At 35.5% G+C, this 19797-nt stretch overlaps 1 protein-coding gene across 2 annotated transcripts in view; it reads right to left on the reverse strand.

Moving 5' to 3' along the window:
* Positions 1-19797, reverse strand: part of ADGRA1 (adhesion G protein-coupled receptor A1) — a 414565-nt gene that overhangs the window by 295768 nt on the left and 99000 nt on the right. For both annotated transcript variants that reach the window (XM_026670712.2, XM_087964252.1), the window contains exons 3-4: positions 8257-8328; positions 2602-2673 (exon numbers count right to left, since the gene is read on the reverse strand). In XM_026670712.2, coding sequence (XP_026526497.2) covers positions 2602-2673; positions 8257-8328 — 144 coding nt within the window. The remainder of the gene's footprint in view (positions 1-2601; positions 2674-8256; positions 8329-19797) is intronic.

Consider the following 19797-nt stretch of genomic DNA (forward strand, 5'->3'; position numbering starts at 1 on the left):
TACTACTGGTTCTGTGGGTGTGGCTTGGTGGGTGTGGCAGGGGAAAGATACTGTAAAATCTCCATTCTTTTCCCATTCCCGGGAGAAAGTTACCACCGGTTCTCTGAACTACTAAAAATTTCCGCTACCGGTTCTCCAGAACTAGTCAGAACCTGCTGAAATAGAATACTTTATTAGAATACTTTATTGGCAAAGTGTGATTGGACACACAAGGAATTTGACTTGGTGTAAATACTCTCAGTATACATAAAAGAAAAGATATATTTGTCAAGAGTCGAGAATCATAATACCACCTCTGTTCTTGATCTATTTTACTTGCTGCTTTTTTTTTACCCTGACCAGTTTAGATTTTACAGTTAGTAAAACTAGTAAAATTAGTTTCTGAATTGTCAGGGGGGGGGAAAGCCCCGAGAACTGATATAATACAACAGGTTTAAATATCTAAAGCAAGTTGACTATAGACTGTCATGAGGGGCAAGAAACTGAACCAAAATGTCTGCCCAGAGTGCCAGCTACTGTCATGTGCACATGCAGAAGGACGTAGTAGAAAAAGAATGTAAAATGCAAATTGTTATACGTAACAACGAATTTTTAAAAAGCATGGGTTGAAATAAGAAGAAGGATGTCCAATCCTAAAGGTCTGAAGGAGAAACATATTCAGAAGGCAATTCAACCTTCAGTGATAAATTAACTCAATTAGTTTCATGAGACTTATCTTATAAAAATCAATGTATAGTGAATGATGAGAACACAAAATATAGATAGGAAGACACTCCTTTTTACAAACAATTATTTCCCATGTCCTATTCTCTTGTCTCTTCCTTTAGATTAGGAAGAATGCTTCAAAGTTCAAATGCTCAATTTTATGATTATTTTTATGAAGCTTTTAAGATAAAAAAGGCCCTAAAATCTAGCCTGATCATTGAACTCATGCTATAACTTACTCAAGAAACTAAAGAGGTCTGTGGCTTGAATGTTGTGACTCAGCCAGGGTGAAAAGAATGGAATGGTTGAGTGAATGATCCGTGCTTGGTATATTGGGCCAAACTGGAAATATCCTAGAAATAAATTTAGCAGAGATAATCAAACAAATACAGGGGTTTGGGAATCAGTTTGCCTGATGAAATACTCATGTTTCATTAGGCACAAAATTTTATATAAACATCCTCTGGTTTCCTTGGGTCAATTTTAATACAGATGTATCTGAAAGATGGAATTTACATAGAGATCAGCCTGCTAACTGTAGGAGATATGCTGTATTCTTGGTGCTAAGTTAATGGGCAAATCCCACACAAAGAACTATATGAGTGGTAAGTGTGTATGTGTATTATTAAAGTCCAATTGGAACCAATAGAAGCAGCACAATGCTGCAACACTATAAGTCATAAAATTGAAAGTTGGTAATTTAAACTAACTGCATTTGCACTGGAAGAAAAATAATTTGACTGCTCCCATAAGGTATGATTATGAAAATGCATCAGCAAAGCTGGTAGGTGTAGATTCTCCATGGGAAGACCCCCAGATCAAAATATAGCTTCCTTCAAAGAGGAGAACTGAGAAAGTGTCTACTTTCTGCAAGTTTACTGGAGTAGATTCTGCCCTGTAGCTGCTCCCTTTGAAAAAAGAGTCATTCTAGGGGTGATTGGCCTCAAATGAAGTTTGGAACACTGCCAATGTTTGCTGCAGCATCAGTTTAAAAACAGATGAGGGGGGGAGAGAAAGAAAAAGAGATAAGAAGAAATCTACAGAAAATGTGACAATGAAAATATGAAATCAGTTTGGCTCAGTACAGCAGGAAGAGGCATCCAGCAAGAAGGGAAGAGATGGATCAAACCACAGCAACAACCTAACAACAGTAAATAGATATTTTTTTATAAAAGTATAAATTATGAAAACTTTTAAGCATGAAAACTTTAATTCAGTACTCATTTTGCATCAGAATTATTATTATTTTTTTCTTTTTCTTTTGTAAACCTAACACCAAATTATCCCCAAACACCTTCGGCCAAGCATGACCTGAATGACTGAGAATCTCCATAGACACCTTAACATTAATCCCAAAGTCCCCTTTTGTTCATGAAAGGAATCCCAGAACAAGCTTATTGTCAACAGAGAATTCCATGAACAGAGAAGATCAAGGCACTTCTTGCCAATTTGTCTATTTCCTCAAAAGAAGAACCCGCGCCCTTTGGCCTGAGTTTAATTGTCTGAGGAAAAAAAACACCACAGTTTTTTTTTTCATTAATGGAGAAAGATAAGATAGGGAATGATGGAAGGCAATGATTTCCTCTAGGCTAACGTTCACCTCTTAAATATTATTTTTCAAGAAATATAACACTCAAAGAAAAAAAAAACCTCTCCATTGCACTAGTTTTCCACTTACCAACACACATTGCATTGTCTCCTGGTTCAAAGGGTGGAGGAGACCTTTTTGAACAGCTCAGGGGAACCTGAGAATCAGTGTGTTACACTGTAATACTGGAACACTACCAATCAAGGTACAGATTCAACCAAATTATTTTGCACTGTTACTTGTGTATCATTATGCTATTTTAACTTATGTGTGAAAGCTATTATAATTTATTTAAGTACTATACTCACAATTTATGAAGGTTTTTAAGACCCACAAATGTTTCAGGTGTTAAACAACCAATTCTGTTATTGGAAAGATCCCTAGAAGAAGAAAAAAATGAAATAACATTAATTATAATTACAATATGAACTCATTTTAATTGATCCAAATTCAGCCTTTAAATAATCCACACTGTAAAAACAAATGTATTTACACATTTTATTAACTCAAATCATATGCCTGTCCATCTCACGAATGCAACTCTGGGGAACTAAAAGCACATTAAAACAACATTACACAATTTTCACGGAATTTAAAAAAACAAGAATGGTTACCAAGAATGAACTCAACAAGGCAGTAGCACAAACTTCTCAAGGGGACATCTGATCTTCACCCAGAACTTTAGTGCTTTACACAAGGCTCGGAGGGCCCCTCTGATCTGAGGCAGTATGACGTTTCAGAGGACAGCCACTGAACCAGAACAGATGGGCTTCCAAGGTTTCATAAGATGGCATTCTTTATTATTCTTTAATTGAAGGAAACTAGAATTGGCAGGTTGAAACAACTGGGCAGAGTTGGTCCCACAAATATTCTATGCCATGAAGGCTTTATAGATGACAATCTAAAGCAGCTTGAATTAATTTTATTTATTTATTAGTCGAGCATGTATTAGATAACAGATATAAGTATAAACATGATTATTAATACATGAAATGTATTAAAAGGGAGCATTAGGATAGGGACAGTAAGCCTGTTGGTGCGCTTATGCATGCCCCTTAAAGATCTCTTAGGAATGGGGTGAGGTTAACAGTAGACAGTCTAAGGTTAACGCTTTTGGGGTTTGGGGAAGAAATCACAGAGTTGGGTAGAGTATTCCAGGCACTGACCACTCTGTTGCTGAAGTCGTATTTCCTGCAATCGTGTTTGCCTTGGATAATTCAGAAAAAGAAAAAATGAACCTGGTGGAAACCCTGACATAACTGAATTAGTTCTAGAACCAATTACAGTGTAATTCATTCTTTTGAACTGCAATACCATAATATGAATTAAAATGATCATATTAAAAAGTGGGAAATGCTCTGTAATGAAGATATTTAAAGATAAATATATAATCATGACACTGTGGGCCTATTGGGCAAACAACACGATTAGTAATGATTGTTTAAGTGTGTGTGTTTATTCAATTTCTATAGCACTGATTCTTTTAAAGTACTCATAAAGGAGAATTAATTGGATTTTCACTAATTTTTAATTGTTTATGAGTTACAAACCTACAATCAGACAATATGTATGTCACAAACAAGCAAACTTTGCTATGTGAATCCAATCAGTGAGAATTAGCACCAAGATTTTAATGGTATTCTGCAATTAGCATCTCTAAATTAAATAATGCAAAAAAGTTTATCAGTAAAAATATAGGTTTTTAGTATTCTGCTAAATAATATATGTTGAGTTCGAAATAATTTCTCTTTAAGGAAAAAATTGCATCTATCTAGCACCTGGCCCAGATGTTCAAATATTTATATTAACTACCTTCTCACTAAGGATGGATATTCATTAAACAGCTTGCAGATTTATGCTATTTCACGTGTCATGACTACAGCAATTGAATAGCAAAGATTCAAAACCAAGTGCTATTCCCTCCACATACCAAATATGCTATATATTCTCATAGTGAATCATTTGCAGAAATATAAATAAGAAAAAGGGAAATGCATCAGATTATTTCTACACATCTCTGAACTCCTTCCTATTTTTCCAGATCAAATCTATCTTACGTCACATAAATCATGTTTTTCTCTTGTAAATGCTTATGTTAGAAATGCTGACTATAAAATTAATCTTGTGAAACAACCAAACACGTGGCCCATGTCCTGGTATCGTTTTTTCTGGTAGACACTGTTTTGCATTGATTCACAAGTTCTGCCACTGCAACTACAGCACTAAATTACTGCAATGCTGTCAGCCCATAAGAAGTGTTCCAAATGAAATAGTTAATTTTATGAATTTGGCAGCCTGTGCTTTTTCCAACTGATTCCCAAAGCCTCCTGTCACTTACATATGTCTGCATTATATTAGCTGCTTACTTTATACTCTGTGGGAAAGATAGGAAAGAATAAGAAACGGTATAGGAAGGAAGGAAGGAAGGAAGGAAGGATAAAATAATCTATTTTCTAATCATAATTTATGAGACAATAAGTATTCTCAATGTTTTATAGAAAACTTGTATTAACTTAGTAACAACCTTGCTTTACCATTATAACCAACCAATTCCCTGCCTCTGTAATGTTCCCCACAGGAGTAAAATCTATAGTTCTGTGATAACAAGAAATATTTTTGTACTTAAACATTATAGTGGCTTTTTGCTTTAAGTACACATATTTCAGGATATTTCCTCCAAGTATCTTCAAATTCAAGAGATTCTATTTCCATGGTCTCTGGTTTTCCTCAGTCTCATGCTTGAGAGTAAGCACAACCATTTCATAGCTTTATAGCTTCTCTATTTTTCCCACAAGAGGTCAGGGTTGTGTTATTATAATACATCATCTCCACAGCAGTAAGTTTCAATTGTTACAATTTTCGTATTTTCACATATTTTGATGACTTAAAAGTCACTCATATTTACAGAGTAGAACTGTCTGTACATATGTTTAATTGCTGCTAATATCTTGCTATTATTTTCTCATATTTTTTCACATTTGTAATTCTATAAAATATGTCTGTTAACTTTCTATTTTTGAAGTACAACTTTTGTGCAATCTTTTAATAGGATATAGCCATGCTGAGATATAAACATGTATATATTTAAGTATATGTGCCTATCTTTTGGTGTGAACTATAATTGTACATATATTATATGTAGGTAAAATGTAGTAGATAATATATCCATAAATTTTGATCTACTTTATTATCTAACAAGCAAAGCAAAGCAGCATCCTATGTTTCATAACACACTCTTTTTACAGTAATTTTACTTAGTGTAGTATAACAAATACTGTAGTATCTTCATATTCTAATTTTTATACTATTACTAGATGATCCATGTCCTATTGGGTCCATCTCAGAAATATTATTTTTTCTAACAGAGGAACAGAATGACTACACTGATGATGTTACCTAGTTTAGTAATGGAAAATCTGCAAGAAAACAGCCCAGCTCAAGAAAGCACTATGGACTCCTCATTTGAACCCTGAGCTACAAATATTCCTTCCTATCAGTAGAATGGCAACAGCTGGGCAAAAAAGCAGTGGGAGCAGGAGTGATTTCCAACTTCCTGCCAGCTTCTCCCTAAGTTTACTTGCATATTCCACCCTTCTTTCCCTATTGAGGTCTTGTTATTCAAGGTGGATATTGTCACGTGGAGGAATTCTAGCAGTAATTAGTGTTTGCCACATGCAGGTGGCTCTCAACAGGTGGTCACGTGACCTCAGGACACTGCAACCATCATAAATATGAGTCAGTTGCCAAGCATTTTAATTTTGATCACCAGACCATGGAGATGCTGCAATGTTCATAAGTGTGAAAAATGGTGATATCACTTGTTTGAAAGGTCACTAAATGAACTGTTGTAAGTCGAGGACTACCTGTATTCTCCAGTGGGTTTTCCCTTTCCTCCTTCATCTTCTCTTGTCTCTTCATTCCGTACCTTTCCTTGTGATTCTGGAGATGTGCAGCCCTTTCATTCTCTGGTTCTTCATCTCTTTCTTACTACATCCGAACGACGTTTGGGATCATCTCTTGACCATAACATACCCCCTTCTCTTTCTGACATTATTTCATTTTGGTTTAATTTAACCGTTGTTGTTTTTTACAATATTGCTCATTTCCATTCTCACCTCAAAACAGTTTAGAATTTTGTCAGCTTCTCCATTGAATTGAAAGAAGCTGTCAGAGACATTTTAAAAATAGAATCATGTGACCTCTTGAGAGTTGGGGTAGGACCAGACTACCTGATCTTTAGCAGCTGAAGGACAGGCAATCTACATTCACTTTCAGAGTAGAAAGCAGTTGAAAAAATAAATCAGGATAGGCAAGGACTAAGGTATAGTGGATAATGTATTTGACTAACACCAGAGAGATCCAGTTTCTATTACATCTGCGACCAAAGCAGCTCCCTTAGTGACTTTCAGCCCAACCTACCTCACAAGATTATTGTGAAGGGGATGCCCTGAATTCCTGAATAAAGGTGGGGGACACACACACCTATATATATATATTTGTGCCAGAGGGGAGGCATATAAATATTTTTGTGCCAGAGGGGAGGCATATAAAACAATAAAAATATCTAAGCCTTTCTTCATGCATCTTAAAATTACTGCTTCTTTAACAGTCAGCTGGGGGTCAATTCCTTGTTGCTGGGTAGTGGAGGGAGTGAGGGAGTGTGAGGGTGACAGGGAAACTGTCCTAGAACATTCAGAAGAAGCATCATGTCACTGCAGCAGCAGCCTGAAACAACCACAACTTTCTCAAATTTCATTCCCATAAGAATCATGGATTTTGACCACATTCTATACGTTAGCCCATTTGAGGTACCTTGGTTTTAAAATTGTTGGCCTATAATGTATTCTCTGCCCGGTTAATGATAATGACAATGAAAGATTTAGTATGTATAGATTTAAATTCTTTTGCACTGTCACCTACATCTACAAAAATTTTGGTGATACAAAAATGCTGAACACAGTGGGGTATTTTGGAATGTTCCAAATAGTATTTTTGTAGACTACTTAAAGATAAGAATTCACAAATTCAGTTTAACAGCATATAGTTATAGAGATCCCTAAAAGAACATCACATTTGTTAGATAGTTAGTTAAATAAATATTTTAGGATGTTTATTATGTTATATTGCTGGACCAAATCTTGTGACTGAATCTTAATACTGATGTTAATAACAGTGTTTCAAATTTTAAAATTTTACTGTTATGTTAAAATATTTTAGGGTTTGCTGAATTAACTGATTTTATAGGTGCAGTACTTTATCACATTAGATGATCAATTTTTGGAGATATTAATACCACATAAATATTTTTGTTTACAATTTCTTTCATGTAGATTATTATTATACTATTAGCATGCAACTTTACTCTTAGTTTTCTGCACTTTTTTACACTTAGCTCTATTTAAAACTACTAATGTTAGAAAGGGTAGAAGAAAGAGAAGGACAATCAGCAAATGTATAATTATGAATGGTCAAGGGCGCACTATTGGAAAACTGGCAGGACCAAGTTGAGGATAAATCATCCTGGAGAAAATCTATCTACATAGCCACCAGGAGCCAACACAGACTTAATGCTATATAATCATCATCAATTTTAGATATACAACTGTAGCATGTACTGTCAATGACCCCCATAAAGCCTATCCATTCTTCATGTCTTCATTTTTTTCATCTGGACTACATTGTTTTGTCAATATATGTTTATGATACCATCCAGCATATGCTGCAGGTAAACCTAAGTGAGAACACAATTTCTCATATGTTCAATTTCTTGTATGCTTGTAGCAAATATTTATTTGTTTTGACTTAATGCATAAAATAAATCATGCACGGGGGGGAATCAAACTGCTATCATACAGTATCCTTTATCTTATAATTGCACGATGATATATTCCCAATTCTCTGGAGACCAAATATCAATATCAATAGGGGTATAATTTTTAATTTCAGTTGCAATTAATACTTACAGACGTTTCAGTTCTGAAAGTCCATAGAAGGTTCCTGGTTCAATGTTACTAATTAAATTATTCTTCAAATCTCTGGAGATAACAGAAAAGAAAACCCAATTAACGTCTAGTATACATGAAGCTTTATATTCACAGAAGTAGGAGGATGGAAAACAAAGCTTTGAAACTGCCTCTGCATATATTAAAATCAAAGAAAATATTCTTTTTAAAAATTGTTCCTTTCCCCTCTTACATTAGAATCCCTAATTAAAACTTCCCATCTTTAGTTCACCATCTTTAAGGAAAATATGCTATTAAACTAGCAGGAAATAACCATATGAAGAGTTGCATTGCACTACATCAATACACTACTATAGGTAGTCCTCGACTTACAATGGTTCATTAGTGATCATTCAAAGTTCCAACGGCCCTGAAAAAAATGACTTATGACTTTTTACATTTATGACCGGTACAGCATTCTCATGGTCACATGATGGATGCTTGACAACTGACTCATATTTATGATAGTTGCAAGGTCCCGGGGTCAAGTGAACACCTTTTGCAACCTTCTGACAAGCAAAGTGAACGGGAAACCAGATTTACTTAACAACTGTATTACTAATTTAACAGCTGCAATGATTCACTTAACCAATGTGGCAAGAAAAGTTGTAAAAATAGGGCAAAACATACCAAATTTCTCACCTAGCAACATAAATTTTGGGATCAATTGTAACATTCAATTGAGGACTACCTGTACAATCTGTGTTCAAATCACTAGCACTATGTATAGATTTATGAGGTACAAGATGTGCAGGCAATGTTTCCTCTATTTTTTGACATGCCAAGAACTTTTGTGCAGCTTTTTCCAAAGTATAAATTTGTGTGCCACAATACAAAAAAAGTAGTTAATTGTAAATACATGTAATGGAGACAGGTTAAAACGTTCACATATTTCTTAGTTAAAGTATAGAAAGTAGAAAGTGGAATACTGTAGCAGGTCACATATATGCTTGTAAGTCATTCCCTCAAATCATTTTTTACTCCTAGCAACTGTCCTGTGCAGTTTTCAGAAATGGCGTGCCACTTCCTTTTCCCCTAGAATTGAGAGAGAGGGACTGGTCCAAAATTAGACAGTTAATTCATGTCTAAGGCAGGACAATTTCTTAAGTTTGATTTAGAGTAGCCTGATACTGCACATAGGCATCGCTGCATATCTACACTGCAAAGGGGTTGATGAGTAAACATAGATTGCAGGTAGCTGCAATTAGGCTGATGCGCACATGTCCCAAATCCCAACTGCGTGTTGTACAGAGGTGTGTGTTCTATGTGCTGATTGGTTGGTCTGAATTCCTGTTTTGTGCTGTTTGAATGCCCACTAGCCAGAACATTACATTTGCTGAAATATAAATGGAGCACCTATGTAATATCCCACAAATGACAGAGGTATATATTTCCTAATGCTGGAGAGGTCTGCTTCAGTTTTAGGTCTGGTGCCTTAAATACTACACTAAATTGAGCCTACACATACCCACATACTTATAGATTATACTGCAAACTCAGTATTCACTGGTAATTGATAATTGGAGTCAATATATTGTTAATCATTTTAAATTATTTTTCTTTTTAAAAAAAAATAATATTGTAATGAAGTGTTTTAAAAAAACAGGAAAGAAAAATACACACCCCACTTTCTTCTTATCCCATTCTTACTTTTCTAAAATGGATTCTGACCTATTTCAAATTGAATTTTTTGTAAAATTAACAATGATCATGGGTAAAATCCAAAACTCAGCAGATATTTTGAAGGGAAAAATAAGGTGTGGCTCAATTTACAGCAGGCTGGTTGCAACTGTATGGCTGGAAAAGTGCAAACACTGTCAAGTGCAAAAGGGATCTCCCCCAAAATTCTGACCCCCTGAGTTTTATGATGCCTAAAATAATTATTTTGGAGTAATTTAGTTTTTACCAAATTTTTATCATGTGTGCAGATTTGACAAGCAGTGCAACACATCTATAGCAGAAAAATCCTCAAAGGATTTTTCAAATTTGATATTAAAAAGAAAAACTACAAAAAAGAACTAAAACTACTTCTGTGAGTGTAAATTAATCCATTCTACCCGAGAGAAATAATTAAGATGATTCACAATATATTACAAACAGATGAAAAATAATGGAAAAAATCTGTCCATATTCAATGGGAGGGATTTTTCTTAGATTTAAATATATTTTACACAACTTTCTTTGCATTGCACTCTGCAAATTTTGTTTTTCAATCTATGTTGAAAGTTAGAAGAGTTTATTCAGTTTACAAAATGCATGTTTAAATCCTATTTTTATAAGGCATGAGAGAACAAGATGAAATTCTGAGATTTTTATAAATTCTCTCTGTTACTCACCAAAACACCTCAGATCTATTTTGGTGAGTGAGTAACAACATTTATAAAAAATAAATCAGACTGATTGGTATTATCATTCTGGAGCAGTCTTTCTCAATCTTGACAACTTTAAGATATATAGACTTTAAGATGTCTTATAAAAGTCATCTTAAGTTCACACATCTTAAAGTTGCCAAGGTTGAGAAAAATTGCTCCAAAAATCACAAGATCCCCATTTGCTGCCTTAAGGGCCCCTCTAACCATAACTGCTATGATTTTAAAGGCCTGTTAGTGTTTGGGGATTAACCCCTAGCAGAGTATTGCAGCAGTAGTCAAGCCAGGCAGCCAAGCGAGAGCGGAGGGCCCCAGAGTATACACACACTGAACACAAACACTGTTTGTAGTTTAAATAGTTTTTAATCCATTTAGAGTTTAAAGCATTGTCATTCAGTCCATTAGTCATTCACTATATTTCCATCCAGTAAGACTCACTATTACAGTCCAAGTTAAGAGTCCTTACAATATCTTTATCAGCCGATAAAGATATCTTCTCCTCCCCCGGTGCCTCTCTCCAGAGGAACAATCGCTGGATATTCAGCAAGACGCTCAAACAGTAGAACAGTTGAATTCCACAGTAAATCAGCAAACAGTAGCAGACAGTATCATCTCAGTCACAGGCACAGTTACAGTCACAGTAAGACACAGTTAGTCGCAGTAAACTTTCCAGCTTCTAATGCTTCCTTATATTGTAACTTCTAACCGCACCCTTAATCGGCTAATTGCCTGCAGCATTGTGCTTAAAGTGATAAGCACTTAAACCATGATATCTAAGTTTTATATATTTATTCACCCAAACCATATTTGGTATCAATGTTATACCTAACATACTCCCTTTTGGTGAAATAAATATATAATACCTTACAATCTAACCCCATATTTTTCACAACTCTCCTGGTGCTTACTGGCACCTTGGGCTTTAGTAAAATTATCAGCTAAATTGTCCTCCGACATACAATACTCTAGCTGAATCATCTTACTTCTTACAGATTGTCTCACGTTTAGGTATCTTAGATCTGTATGCTTGCTCCTTGTTTTTACTCCAATATTTGTGGCCATTTGAATTGCTGCCTGATTATCTTCATGTATAATTATAGGATAATCCACAGTTATACCTATATCAATTAACATTTGTTTATACATTATTAATTCTGTACATAACAGAGATAAACAGGAGAATTCTGCCTCCATAGTAGACAAACTTATATGCTGTTGTCTTATTGACTTCCAGCCTATTAATGTCTTACCCAGCATTATGGCTGTTCCTGAAGTCGACTTTCTAGTGTCTCTTTCTGATGCAAAGCTAGCATCTGCATAAGCACTCAGAATTAAATCACCCTTTGGTTCTAAATACAATGAATAATTCATTGTCTTTTTAAGATATCTTAATATCCTCTTAGCTGCAATCCAGTGTCTTTCACATGGTGCAGAATTTAATCTAGCCAACTGATTCACACAGTACGATATATCTGGTCTAGACCAATTGCTAATATAAGACAAACTACCTATTAAAGATTGATAAATCACCTTATCAAACTCCGGGCTTTGTTCATCAGTGTTGCTAAACTCCTGACTCATTGGAGTCTTAGCCGGCTTACAAAGCTCCATCTTGTAATCTTTTAGCAATTTGCTTATCTTATCTTCCTGAGATATCTTAAAACCTTTCCGTGTTTTCTTTATATTCAAACCGAGATACTTCTTTATCTCCCTAATTGCTTGATCTTTATTCTCTTTCCTAATGATGCTATTATTTTATTTGCTTCATCATTAGTTTCAGTAATCAATGCAATGTCATCTGTGAATAGTAATAATAATGATACTTTCCCATTTGTCTCCCTTTTAAACAGACATGGATCGGCTAAACCAGCTTTAAATCCTATATTGTTAAGTTCCTTTACAATATACTGGTTCCATTCATAGCCTGATTGTTTAAGACCATAGAGGCTTTTCTTTAACAACCAACAATCATTATTATCCTTTATCAAACTCTTAATACCAACAGGTTTTTTCATATAAATAATATGTTTTAATGGGGTGTGCAAGTAAGCAGTTTCCACATCTAGATGGTTAACTATATAGTTTTTACTAGCTGCCCACGCTAAAGCTGCCCTCAAGGTTGCTGCCTTAAGACTAGGTGCAAACACCTCATCGTAGTCATTTGCATTCTGCCTAAAACCTTGGGCTACTAACCTTGCCTTATGGATTAAATTACCATTTTTATCTGTTTTTACCTTAAAAATCCATTTGCAGCCAATGGATTTCTTACCTACAGGTAATTTGGCATTTTCATACACTTTCATATCTCTTAATGAATTCAGTTCCTTATTCATTGCTGCATACCAACTTTCTTTTTCCTTAGTAGGATACTTTTTAATTTCTTCAACAGAATTAGGAACTTGATTTATCTGGCACACTGTGTTAGCCTGGTACCTATCAGGTGGTCTAGATAGACGTGTAGTTCTTCTGGGAATTACAGGGCTTACAGGAGGACTTTGTTGAACTACTACCTGTTCATCTTCCTCATCCTGTTCAGCTATTGAATCTGTTTCTTCCTTTATGGGCACTATTTCATCCTGTATTTGTCTCTTTACTTTATTTTTAAAGTTACAGGGATAATTAATGGGATTTCTATAGGATTCAATAACTACATCTTTATTGGCATCCTGTTCTAATTTCTCCCATCCTTCATGTTCTAGAAATTGGGCACTAGCACTACATAACACTTTAGATGTGCCTTTCTCCCAAAATCTATATGCCCTATGGTTTGCCTGATAACCAACGAAGAAAAATCTTTTAGCTCTATGTTGCCCTTTTTTTCTGAGTTGTGCAGGAATATGCACCCATGCTGGTGCACCAAATGTATGCAGGTAACTTAGGTCAGGTTTCCTGCCATGCCACCTGGTGAATGGTATTTCACCTGTTGTTGTATTAACAACGTTGTTCAATATGTTATTAGCACACATTGTAGCCTCCCCACAAAGAATCAGGTAACCCAGAATCATTTAACATTGTTCTAACCATTGCCTGTAGTGTTTGGCCTCTTCTTTCAATAAAAGCGTTATGTTCTGGCCTGTATGGAGCAGATTTCTTATGCTCTATTCCAGCTACCTTAAGTCTGTTCTGGAATTTGTTATTAATAAATTCCGTCCGTTATCTGTCACCAGGGTTATCAGTTGTCGTTTAGACTTTCTTTCAGCAAACTTAATCCAATTGAAAAATGTTGATATGTTTCAGTTTTGCTTTTCATTAAATAGCAAAACCCATATCTAGAATAATGGTCCATAATGCTCAGTATATATCTAGCACCCCCATACTGGGTTTCTTTGGACCTATGATGTCTGCAAATACCACTTCTAAAGGTTCTTTTGTTTTGAAACTATTTAGCCTATTTGCAGGCAATACTTTGCTCTTATCTTCACAGCAAACATTACAACGCAAATATTTATCACAAGGTTTTAACCTTATTCCTTCAGATAACTCAACTGTACGTTTTAGCATTTTAAAATTTACATGCCCCAAACGCCTATGCAATAAATGGATACATTCATTATGAGGCTTTATATTATTAAATACAGTCTGTGCCTCCCTTTCTTACTATTATCTAAGACATATAATGTTCCATTTAAAGCTGCAGTTACCCTTTTGTTATCTTTTTTCAATTATGCAATTATTATCCTTAAAAATAATTACATAACCTAATTTATCTAATACCCTTACTGAAAGCAAATTAAACTTTAGTTGCGGTACATACAACATTTTTATATCCTGGTTTATGCACGGACAATGTGCAAGACCTTCTCCTTTGCTTTAAGATTCCAGCCGTTAGCAAGAGATATATGTTGAGAGCTTTTAGACATTTTTATAAATTTTGTCTTATCTCTTGTGATGCAGTGGGATGCGCCACTGTCAACCACCCATAGATCATTCTTCACATCAGAGTTGCTAAACGTGGCTAGTTCAAATGCTTTCTTTGGCTTTTTACATTCTGGCTTTTTCTTTTTGCAAAATCTTGCCAAATGTCCTCTGCCTCCACAATTAAAACATTTTTAATTGTGTATGCCGTCGAAGATAAATTCTCTTCTTCCGGTGCTGTACTTTGCTAAGCTGGTTTCTTTCAAGCTTTGAAGATAATTTCTCTTCTTTCTTATCTTCTCTCAGCTCGTCACGCTCACGCCTTCTTCTGGCTTCTTCTAGTAGCCTGCCTGTAATCTCGGTTAATGAGAGGCTATCCTTAGGCAATACTTCCAACGAAGTCACATAGTCATCATAGCTTTGATCTAATGAAGATAATATTATGTAGACTTGTTGCAGTTCATTAAATATAAGCTCTTTTTCTTGCAATTCTTGAAAAATGCTCTTTATACAGTTTAAATGAACTAACATATCTCCATTCCTCTGAAGATGCGTTGAAAAAGCTTCCGTGTAAGATTTATATGTGCTCCTACACTGTCCTGAACATAAATCTTCCTGAGGTTCTCCCAGCAGTTTGCAGCATTTTCTTCTCCACGAATATGGACAAGCTGCTGATCACAGAGAGTCAGTCCTATGATGCATAAAAGCCTGCTCATTCTTCAGTTTAAAGTCTTGTAACTTTTCGTTATCATCATCATCAGCAGGATCCCAGCTACTCACATCTGGTGGGTTTGCAATAATGTCCCACAAACCTTCTTTACGTAGAAGTAAACTACATTTCATTGACCATGAAACATAGTTTGTTCCGTCCAGCCTGGATATCATGGACAGTTGTGACAAATTTACTTGTGCCATTACTCTTCAGATATTTTGACTATTTTAAACTAATTAAAACAGTTTGTTTTTACAGTAATGTGCAACTCACACCAACTCTCTCTGCTATATCCTGGTTAGTTAGACTATGCTGCTGGGCCCATAACCAATGTTAGTGTTTGGGGATTAACCCCTAGCAGAGTATTGCAGCAGTAGTCAAGCCAGGCAGCCAAACGAGAGCAGAGGGGCCCCAGAGTATACACACACTGAACACAAACACTGTTTGTAGTTTAAATAGTTTTTAATCCATTTAGAGTTTAAAGCATTGTCATTCAGTCCATTAGTCATTCACTATATTTCCATCCAGTAAGACTCACTATTACAGTCCAAGTTAAGAGTCCTTACAATATCTTTATCAGCCGATAAAGATTATCTTCTCCTCCTCCGGTGCCTCTCTCCAGAGGAACAATCGCTGGATATTCAGCAAGACGCTCAAACAGTAGAACAGTTGAATTCCGCAGTAAATCAGCAAACAGTAGCAGACAGTATCATCTCAGTCACAGGCACAGTTACAGTCACAGTAAGACACAGTTAGTCGCAGTAAACTTTCCAGCTTCTAATGCTTCCTTATATTGTAACTTCTAACCGCACCCTTAATCGGCTAATTGCCTGCAGCATTGTGCTTAAAGTGATAAGCACTTAAACCATGATATCTAAGTTTTATATATTTATTCACCCAAACCATATTTGGTATCAATGTTATACCTAACAAGGCCCCCCAATCTGTACTATTTTGAGAAAAGAATCATAGTAGAAGGCCCCAAAATGGATATTATAACTCAAAATCAAAAGAAACCTCCAAAGCATAAGTGAGGTTGCTGGTCAACAAAATATTTCCTATCGTTGTCCTAAATGGAATCAAAATCAATGATCAATTGTTAATACATCATAATTTGAAGGCTGAAATAAGTTTGTGGAGCCAGTGACAGGCAGTATAGTAGTTCAGATGTTATGTTGAGACTGGTTGTCACATAACTGGGTGATTCTAATCTGTCACACTCTCTCTACCTAGTTTACCTCACTGGGGTGCTGTAGGAAAAATCAGGGGAGACTCCCACAAATAGCACCTGGACTTTCCAGAATATAAATATGTTGCCATTCTTAGGTGGATAATTATTATCTTTAAACAACTTATTATTACTTATTTATTTAATTTATATTGCTGCCTATTTGTCCATGGCGACTCGAGGCGGCTTATACAACGTAAAACCATATTTTTTTAAAAAACCAAAAAATAAAAATAAAAACAATAAAAACTAACAAAAAGAATCAAATAAATTAGTAAAGTATAATAAAACAAAATTTGGGGGAAGGGGAAACCAACTCCCACCCCCTGCCCCAACGACAGCAGATCAAACTAGTCATTTGATGGATTCCATCCCTCTCTGGGTTCCCCAGGCCTGTTGGCAAAACCAGGTCTTCGGTGCCTTTCAGAAGAGTGCTAGAGTGGTAGCCATTCTAATCTCTGGGATAATGATATTCCAGAGAGAGAAAGACACCACGGAGAAGGCCCTTCTTCTGGGTCCCATCAGATGTACCTCCCTCAGGGGTGGGACCCGCAACATTCCCTGCCTCCCCGCTCTAATGGCTTGGGTAAATGTGACTGGCAAGAGACGTTCCCTCAGATAACCCAGTTATTTATGCTTAAAAGGGAAGGAAAAATAATGGACAATATTAGCTGTATTACTATGACACTTTATATATTAAAGTTTTGATGATATTATCCATTCAGTCGAATCTGACTTTTGGCGATTCTTCAGGCCAGGTCTCTCCACATCTTCCGATCTTGTGCTATTTCTTTGAGTTTAATTACTTTCACCAGTGAATTCCCTTTCATGACATGGCCAAAGTGAGTGAGATGCAGTTTCCTGATTTTGTCTTAGTATTTCCTTATTAGTCACTTTTTCTGTCCAAGAAATATACAGTAGCCTTCTCCAGCACCACAGCTAAAATGAGTCAATTTTCTTTCTGTTTTACTTTTTTAAGCTCCAATCTTCACAATAGAGCAAACTAGCCTACATTTGGTTGCCAGGTTGATGTCCTTGTTTTTCCATATTCAAATTAGTTTTAGGTAAGTAAATCACTAGTAATGTAGCTTTGTTTTCTCATTATATCCAATGAGCTGCATGGCCCAATCGTGCCCTGTCATTGGGGAAATACACATTTATTTTGGTCTCCTTTCTTCTATCCTTCAAAAAATGACCCTATACTTGTGCTTCTATTTTCCAGTAACTGTCCCCAGATGACAATACATGCTTTGCTACACAAACATAAACAAAGTTCTAACAAGACCATGCAATTTAGGGTTTTAAGTAATTGTTGTGGGGCTGCTACATTAAGATTGCTATATTAGCTGGGTTGCTCTGAGCACACTGAGCTAATTCATTCCCAGACTCATAAATCAGAAAACTATAATTATTCCACTGTACACGCCTCTGAAATTTGTAATTCAGTTATCCAATAAAAATACAGATCTTTGCAAATGTGTCTTTAGTGGAATGTGCATTTAAAATGTGTATTTTGGGATAAAAAATAATTAGGATCATATCTTTTTATTTTTCATTTGCAAAAACAGATGCTATAACTGTATAAAGGCATTCAACTTCACTTGACTCAAGGGAGAAGAGTGGATGGGCCCAGGGCTCATTTTGGGAAATAGATTCATAGGTTTTAAGGGATAAATAGGGTGTACTGGGAACAGAAAACTAATACTGGCTGCCCCTAACCTACATATTTTGTATCTCCAAAAGCCTCTTACTACAATATGACTTTAACTAAGCAATTCTGTATTCTTCTGGAAGTCAGTCTCATTGAATTTAAAGAGATTTATTTACTTAGCATAAGTAATGCTTTGATCTTTGTCTCCAGATATGAATAAGAGAAAGATAGTGAGGCAAACTCACAATGCCATTCACATTCTCTCATTCATTCATTCATTCATTCATTCATTCATTCATTCATTCATTCATTCTATGATAAGACAAATTGTGTAGCCAAAGGGACAAATATTGTGCCAACTATCTTTTGACCTAAGAGCAAAGGTGGAAAAGTGAATCAGATACAGTCTGAGCTATAATAAACCAATTATATTATAATTCATATAGGAACTATGGTTGATGATTCTTAAAATCTATGAATAAAAAGAATTTCTCTCAACTAGTTTTCAGCAAAGTTTGTCAGCCAACACGTTCAAACTTTCAGCTTTCAGTCATTCATTCGTAAAATCAATTTAGAGTTGCAAGTCTCACACAACTTCTTAAATTGATTTTGGATTTATTTCCTTTTTTAAAAACAACAACAACAATACCACACTGCATTTGTTAAAATGTAGTATTTAGGAAAATGAAATATCAGTATGTGTACAGACTTGTCTCCTCTTTTCTGTTTCAGTTATCTGGAAAGGACAAAGAAAAATTATTGCCTTATAAACCCAACCAAACAAATGTAAAAGGGGGGACCTGGTAGAGATCTGTACTATGTATCGTAATAAAAGCTGTATGTAACTCTTCTTGTGTTTTCTAAGAAGGCAATCAGCAGGTTTGCTACAGCTTGAAGCAAAAAAACAACCACCATGTAGTTCTGCATACAGAAATATCCATGCTGATATTTCTGCTGACAAATAACTCCTTGTGTAAAGCAAAATTATTCATGCTTGTTGAACTCCAGGGAAGAATATGATACGTTGTTTGTGGATATTGTGATCTCCATCTTATCCTTCTAAGAATCTATGCCTTAACCTTCACCAGCATGTTTATTTTCTCTTGGCAGTTCCGTGTTATTCGTTTTATGTAAATATCAACTCTAACCTAGTTCTCAGAACTATCATAAATACTAAAACTGTAACTGGTTGTAACTCTTTCCTGAGTGGCCACAAAGGCAGAATAAATGCAGCCAACTGAATGAATTGCTTCCCCTCCATTAATCATTCAAAAGATGAGGCTGACCCTACTTTTGTGAACAAGGACAACAGTTTGACCCTACAAGAAAACCAAGTTAGCCTTTGGTAATTGTCCTTTTCAGCACAGGTGGGCCAACTGCAAACAATGAAGTAAGTTACGACTGTAAATTCAATATTATGGTGATGAAATTTTTATAAATCTGGCCAAAGTTTCACTGGAGAGAGTGGATGGGGAATAGGAAAATACTGTAGTTGGGAGAAAGTCATGAAGCTCAAAGAATCAAATATCCTAATTTATATGTCTTTATTATTTTTCATGGAATTTGTATTTAATATAAAACATATGTACGTATATACTCATGCCAGTAATGCTGTAATCCTGTCATTAATCACTGTTGGCCTTAAAATAGCTTTGAGATCACTTATGCATTATTGTACAGAGGAGGA

The sequence above is a fragment of the Notechis scutatus genome, chromosome 4, assembly GCF_049901735.1.
Source record: "Notechis scutatus isolate UNSWTSFEM ecotype Mainland chromosome 4, rNotScu1.2, whole genome shotgun sequence".
Classification (NCBI taxonomy): domain Eukaryota; kingdom Metazoa; phylum Chordata; class Lepidosauria; order Squamata; family Elapidae; genus Notechis; species Notechis scutatus.